Below are 7,414 nucleotides of genomic sequence, written 5' to 3'. Positions count from 1 at the left end.
GGATTGTATCAGAAGAATGCATTGGAATTCCCTGATCTTTTTGCACCAAAGCCTGATAAGTTCAATGACTTCAGTGAAGAATCTAAAAGGAGAAGCCCTCAATGGGGTTGACCTGTTGCATTTGAGAACATTACGTGTTCTTTTCCTTCTCAGGGCTAACTCCTTTGGAACAGAATTAAGCATATTCGCCTTTTCTTTTAAAGAGGGACACTAATACCAAGTGTGTTGATGTTTCCACCTAGACCTTCCAAGGATGGTGTCGGGGACCAGGCAGGTAATTGAAAAGAGTGAAGCACACCATGGGAGCTATGGCCCATTGGAGAGCTCAAGCCCTATCCAAAGGGGTAGTTCTCTTTGGTGGCTTAGCATGACCATAGGATGGTGTGAGGTAATAGAAAATATATATCGGTCTCTGTCCTTAGTTCCTAGACAGAGCTTCTGAAACCCTTATAAATTCCTAACTGATACGAACACTAGAAGCATCTTTTGTTTTAATGAGGGGACTCAGAGTGGGCTTCTGGATGGCGGCTGGTCACCAGAAGGACAAAGCCAGGATTGGAAGCTTGGCAATTTTAGTCCCCCTGTCCCATCCTCCAGAGAGGAGAGAGGGGCTGGAAATGGAGTTAATGATCCATCATGCCTATGGTGATGAAGCCTCCATAAAAATCTCAAAAGCATGGGGTTCAGAGAGCTTCCAGGTTAGTGAACACATCCATGTACTGGGAGGGTGACACACCCCAACTCCATGGGCCCTCCCAGACCCGGCCCTGTATGGTTGTTCATCTGTATCTTTTAATAAACTGGTACATGTAAGAAAGTGTTTCCCCGAGTTCTGTGAACCCCTCTAGCAAATTAATTGAACTCAAGAAGGGGGTGATTGGAACCTTCAATCTATAGCCTGGTCATCGGATGGAGCCCGCGTCAGCTCTGGGTTCAGTGTGGGGTCGGCTTCACATTCTCTCTCCCTCTCCCTCCCGCTCACTCTCTCTCTCAAATAAATAAATACATAAAATCTTTAAAAAAATTAATGCAGCACTAGTAAATAGCCATATAAAAATTGTGATTTCTATGGAAAGGATCCCCTCAATGAAGGAAACCTGCTAACACATTATTCCATGAGTCTCCCAACAGCCCTTTGATGTAGGCCAGACAGATGGGATAGCGTTACAGTCACATCATTATAATCACAGTTTCAAAGATGATGTCAAGTCCCTGAATGTCAGGTCCTTCTTGGAGCAAAATGACATCTCCAGCGATTAGACTTAAAACAGTAATCAGAATTACATTTACTATTTACTAAGCACACTTACCCTGTTCGGATACCATTCTCATCCCCCCTTTACAACTGAGGAAAGACATACATAGAGGTTAGCTGGATAGCTAGTACCTGGAGAAGTCTATTCCTTACTGTTCCCTGGCCTCTGTTTTCCTCCCTCTCCATTGTTGAGTCCTCCATCTTGTTTCTTCTTAATGCCTTTCCACCTCTTAGCAAGTGCACATTTATCTTTTTCAGTTGCTTCTACAATTTAAGGTCCACATATAATAGTACATGAACACATGTTGTAAAACAGTCAAACGAAATGCAACTGTGTTATAATAAGCCTGTCCCCCCAAGCCCCTTGCTCTCAAGACACAGATGTGTGCAACAACATCCCCACGTGGCAAACCACAAAGCCTTCACCCTGAAGTCGACTGAGCCTCGGGGCTGCTGTACCAGCGAGCGTGACTTTCGTTCCAGCTTGGAACGGCCCCCACCCCTGCCAAGTCTACACTTCCCCGCCCCCTAATGGGAACCTCGTCCGCGCACTCGCCCGGCCCCCCGCTAGCCCCGCCCCCGGGCCTCCGGCCCCCCGCCCCTGTCGCGCTCCGCCCCGAGCTCGCCCCGCCCCGGGCGCCCCGCCCACACGCTCGCCCCGCTCCCGGGCAGCCCACCGCCCTCGCGCGCGCTCCGCCCCGAGCTCGCCCCGCCCCCAGGACGCCCGCCCTCCCCGCGCTTCGCCCCGAGCTCTTCCCCTCCACACGCTCGCCCCGCCCTCCCAGTTACTACCCCCGCCCAAAGCACCTGGAAGCGGAAGTGGGAACGGGCCGGGCTTTTGCTTTGCTCCTCCCCTCCTGCGCCGACCAGGCCGCGTCAGCGACGACGCTGACGTGGCTCCCGGAAGTGGGGCTGGCGCAGGGCCGTCATGTTGCAGCAGGTGAGGGGCTGCGGGCGCGCTGTGAGGGTGGGTGTGGCTGGGTGCCGGGCTTCTCCGGTCCGAGGGCCGTTGTGCCCGCGGCCCCGCTCGCTTCCCGAGCCTGGGGGGAGGGCGGGTGCGCTCGTATGTGGGGGGCTGCGGACCGCTGTCCCGGGGAGCGCGGCTGGCAGCCCCGAGGCCTCTGGTGGAGGGTGGCCGGCTGCGCCTTGGAGGGACAGCTGCGGGGTGTGCAGAGCGCAGTGCCAGCCGACGCGGGGCGCTGGGTCGCTCGGGTGCGGTGCTGTGGAAACGTCGTCGGTGTGAAGTTGCGGGTGGTCTGGCTTTTCCCAGCCGTTCGGGGACTCTGAGGGGTGCACCGCGGTCCTGTGGGAGTGGGAGACACCGCCAGGGTCTTGCACTCAAGTGTCTGTCGCCGAAGTGACACTAATGGTGATTGCTTATCACTTCGGTCATCATGTCTGTGCCCTTAGAGTTAATTACAGTTTACAGGTTACGACCAGAGATGAGTAAGACTAATTTAATAACCTCTTCCCACGTTAAAAACTTTTTACTGTTTCTAGTGCACTTTCCCTCAAGAATATAGGTATTTTCTTCTTACTGAGGGATGACTGTGGCCCAGGCACTTGCTGTTCTCGGCCCTGGGATAGGGCTGTGAACAATCCAGACAGGTTTATGGTGCTAGGGGATGGGCGCTTGTGGATGGTTTGGGGTGGGGGGAGATAATAAGTTATGTAACTGAGGATGTTTTCAGGTGATGATAGCAAAGACAAAGTGATGTCATAGCAGGTATGAGAAATAGGATAACTTTAGAATTGATGGCCAGAAAAGACCGCCCTGAGCAGGTCACTTAAGTGGAGACGATCCAATGATGGTTAGATTCCGCTTTCAGAACCTGCACCCAGGCTGAAGGAGGCTGGAGAAAACCACACAACCGTACTGACTATTCCCACTTTAAGTGTGTGACCGTGAACCTCAGTGAGCCCTTAATGCTGCCAGGCGGTCATCACACATTCCTGTAGGCTCCTCAGCCTCCCACCCTTTTGGGCCACTGCTGAGGTTTCTCTTTCCTCAGACCTTTCCCATTTCTTCCCTTGTCCTTTCTCTGCTTCTTATCTCATTGAGAAAGTGGGAGCCACTGGAAGAGAATTTCACACCACCTGCTGTCTCTGTGCTCATAATCTCCCATAGACTCTACCTTCCTTTTCCCATCTGTGCTCCATCCCTAGGCCATCCCCTCCATTTGTGTACTGTTTCCATGCCCTCTGGTCTGCTGGAAGGCAGTGCTCCAGCCATTCTCCCTTCGCTCTTCTGCCTCAGTCTTCTTCTTCTTCTTCTTCTTTTTTTTTTTTTTTCCAATTTAAAAGCTTAAGGGGCACCTGGGTGGCTCAGTCGGTTAAGCGCCTGACTTGATCTCAGCTCAGGGTCGGGAGTTGGGCTCTGAGCTGGGTGGAGCCTACTTAAAAAAAAAGGGGACAAATCTAGAGCCTCAGAAGAAACTCAGCCCAGCCAATACCTTGATGTCAGTTAGCCCTTATGACTCATTCTGGATTTCTGACCCAGAACTGTGATGCGATAAATTTGTATTAAGCCACTAAGTTTATGGTAATGTGCAGCAACAGGAAACCTATACAGTAACTAACTAGATTTGTCCTTGCCTTTTCCATCTTTTGGAAGTTACCTGCATTCCTTGGCCGGTGGTCTTCCTCAGGCTTCAGAGTCAGCATCATAGCATCTTCAAATCTCTCTCTCTCTCCGACTCCTGCTTTTCATGGTCTCAGTGCCCTTTCTGACTCTGACCCTCTTGTGTTCCTATTGGGCCCACCTGAACAGGATTCTCTTCCCCTCTCAAGATCCTTAATTCGATCACATCTAAAAAATCTTTTTGCTAAGTAAATGTACATATTTGCAAATTCCAGGCATTAGAACCAGTATGTCTTTGGCAGGAGGGAGAGGAAGCATTATTCAGTGCATCGCAGTTCCTGAAGGGAGAGTAAGTGGCCTGAGATAAGGTCCTCGAGGTGGGCAGGGCCAGATCATGATGGCTCCTGGTAGGGAGTCAGTTTTTCAGTCAAAGTCCTCTAGGTTTTCAGTAGGAGGATAATATGATCTAAGTGTGAAAGGTCACCCTGGCTGCTGCATCGAGATTGGACCAAGATTGGGATCAAGGGCAAAAGTCTCAGTGTTTTAGTCCATAGCATCATACAGTGGATCTCAGTCTTGGCTCAGATTATTATCATCTGGGGGGCTTTAAAAAAAATCCAGATACCCAGGCCACGCCCCAGACCAATTCATCTGAACCTTGGTGTGGGGACCCAAGTATCAGGGCTCCCCCCCTTTTTTCTTTTTTAAAGCACCCCAGGCAATTCCAGCCTGTAAGCCAAGTTGAGAACCACTGGTCTCAGATCTGAGTCCATTTTCCCTTTAAAGCTTTAGCTCCCACTCTGCATTTCTCACTGATCACTTCCTATGTGGACTCCTTGGCCATTCCCTGGATATGCCTGTCTGTTTCCACTCTCTGCCTTTGAAAATCTCCTTAGTCAAGAGACTGGAGTGAGCAGGAGGCCTCCTTGTTCTGTGAGCACCCAGCACAGAAGCTCTCCTCCAGAGCCCTCGAGTAGAAATGATTCTCTTCCTTCCCCGTGCCCCCATTTGCACTTGTATTTCTCCCAGCTCTGATCACCGTCTGCAGTTGCCCCCTTTGTGCGTTTGCCCGTGCCTTCCGTAAATACCGTACTGCCTGGCCGGGTGATCTGCTGGACACTAGCACTTACCACGATGCAGTGACACTCCCTGCCCTCCAATGGCTTGGAGTCTAGGTGGAGCTAGTCAGTGGAGACCTGCAGAGAATCCCTGATTCTCTTGCGCAAGTGGACGTTTGTCCTGGTGCCGTGGGAACATGGGAAACGGGAAGCCTGGGGTTTGTAGGGAGAGTCTCTCAGCTCTTTCAGTCTTTTAGCTGAAATTTGAAAGCTAGATCTGGTGTTGCCTGATGGTGAGCTGCATAGGGGATGGAGAAGGGAAGAGCTTTCTGGGCGGGGGACACACGTGAAAGGCAGACAGTTGGGAGGCCGTGGTGTTTTCAGAGAACACGTGGTAGCGGTGTTGCGGCACTGCCCCATGGGAGGGAGAGTCAGAAGGTCATGACGTGCCTTGTACTGTACGTGGAGGAGTTCAGTTTTATCCTATACGTGTGGGAGCGCCATTGAAAATATTTGCAGAGGGGGTTGACCTGGTGTGACCTTCCGGTTAGGAAGACGGCTCTGTGCGTAATGAGGGGCCGGAGTCGGGCAGGGATGAGGTAAAGGCAGGTGAGTGGTGGGTGGCTGGCCCGAGGCCAGGTGTAAAAGCAGGTTCATTGTGGTTGAGGCCAAAGCAGTAAGTTGAGGTGGGAGCCATCCTTCGAACCTAAGGTGGGATGAGAGCAAAAGATAGAAGGGGAGGTTCAGGACCAGGGTTTTTAAAACATTTTTTCAAGCAATAAATGGCGCAGGAAAAAGTTCATTTGTAATTGGAAAGATCCAATAGAAAGACCTGAGGATACAAGAAAGTGTAAGCAAAAGAGAAATTGATGGAATAAGCCCCCAAGGAGGCGGGAGAAGAAGAGATTCCAAGCCCAACAATTGCTTTCGCCTTGGATACAAAGTGAAGGGTAAGAAGGGGTCAGGGAAACGAGGGTGCAAGCAGGTGATTTCGTGAAGGAGCCAAAAGCATCGAGTGTGTCCCTGATAGTCTCTGCTTTCTCTGTGACTGGTGAGAAAGCAGCCGAGAGCGCACGTGGGAGGTTTGCAGGAGTGTCATTGACGCCCCAGGGGTTTCTCATACGGCTCAGCAGCAAGGGAGCGATGGCTCGTTGCCAGATGATCCCGGGGTGCCCTTTCCCTAGGTTGTGAATTCCTCAGTGTCCGTGACTGTGTCTTACTTTTGTCCTCCGTTTGGACTAGCGTGCTACATTCTTTTTTTTTTTTTTTTTTTTTAAAGATTTTATTTATTTATTTGACAGAGAGAGACAGCCAGTGAGAGAGGGAACACAGGCAGGGGGAGTGGGAGAAGAAGAAGCAGGCTCATAGCGGAGGAGCCCGATGTGGGACTCGATCCCACAACGCCGGGATCACGCCCTGAGCCGAAGGCAGGCGCTTAACCGCTGTGCCACCCAGGCACCCCTAGCATGCTACATTCTATGTAGGAAGCACGTGAGTACCGAATTTCATCTTGCTTCATGGATACTCAATTTTCCTGCTAGGATAGTAATGATGACACCGAGGATGTTTCCCTGTTTGATGCGGAAGAGGAGACAACTAACAGACCAAAAAAATCCAAGATCAGGTAAGAGGACACGTTGTAAGATTGTGTGGCTGCCAGCCGATGGGATTTAGGGCAGAGCGAGCCCTGAATTATGTATTTGGTGTGTAGTGGACATGGCTAGTTTGAGCTTTGGTCTGAGACGAAGACATTTCAGATTTTCTTTGGGAATAACTGGCGTGTGGATTTGTACTCAGTGCCGAGTTTTCGCTTCTGTGAGTCCAATTTTGTGAACACTGTGGTTTTTACTTCTAGCTGCTGTTTCCCAAGAACACACATTTCTTTAGTTTCTCTAGACCTGTTCCGCTTTGATTGATTGTGCAAATTTCAAAATCACGTGTTTTATCTATAAAATAACATGAACACGTCAAGCTAGACATATTTCTATTCCAAATTTAGTTGCCTCTAAAGAAATTCACTTACTGCCATCAAATTCTGCCTGACCTTTGAAAACATGCTAAGTGAGAGATGCCAGTCACAAAAGAGCACAAATGGTATGATTCCATTTATGGGAAATGTCCAGAACAGGCAAAGCTATAGAGTTAGCTGTGCATTAGTAGTGACCTCTGGCTGGAGAGGGGTGGGATTGGGGCGGATGAGGAGGGACTGCCAGTGGGCATAGAGTTTCCCTTTGGGGTAAAGAAAAGTTCTAAAAGTGATTGCGGTGCTGATCGCACAGTTCTGTGAAAATACCAAAAACCACTGGTGTATACACTTTAAACAGATGATCGTATGGTGTGTGGATTATACCTCAGTAAAGCTGTTAAAAAGCAAAAACATGTCTACCTGATAGTTACTTTGCCTTAAAGCCTGAAGTGATTTCTGAGGGCCCAGGAAGTCTTTTACTTTTATTTTTTATTTTTAAGTAATTTCTGTGCCCACCATGGGGTTTGAACTCATGACTCTGAGATCGGGAGTCA

General features: G+C 49.9%; 1 protein-coding gene across 3 annotated transcripts in view; it reads left to right on the top strand.

Annotated features, from left to right (window-relative positions):
* The first annotated feature begins 2,060 nt into the window (after positions 1 to 2,060).
* LOC103658559 (trans-golgi network vesicle protein 23 homolog B) overlaps positions 2,061 to 7,414 on the top strand; it is a 19,622-nt gene continuing 14,268 nt past the window's right edge. The window contains exons 1-2 of one of the 3 annotated variants that reach the window (XM_040630064.1): positions 2,061 to 2,195; positions 6,436 to 6,518. In XM_040630064.1, coding sequence (XP_040485998.1) covers positions 2,184 to 2,195; positions 6,436 to 6,518 — 95 coding nt within the window. In that variant the 5' untranslated portion in view covers positions 2,061 to 2,183. Of the gene's footprint in view, positions 2,196 to 5,825; positions 5,845 to 6,435; positions 6,519 to 7,414 lie in introns of those variants that run through there. The other 2 variants (XM_040630065.1, XM_040630066.1) reach the window with 2 other exon arrangements.

The sequence above is a fragment of the Ursus maritimus genome, unplaced genomic scaffold (assembly GCF_017311325.1).
Source record: "Ursus maritimus isolate PB19 unplaced genomic scaffold, ASM1731132v1 scaffold_14, whole genome shotgun sequence".
Classification (NCBI taxonomy): domain Eukaryota; kingdom Metazoa; phylum Chordata; class Mammalia; order Carnivora; family Ursidae; genus Ursus; species Ursus maritimus.
The sequence above is the reverse complement of the archived record's forward strand: the minus strand, read 5'-3'. Positions and strand labels throughout refer to the sequence as shown.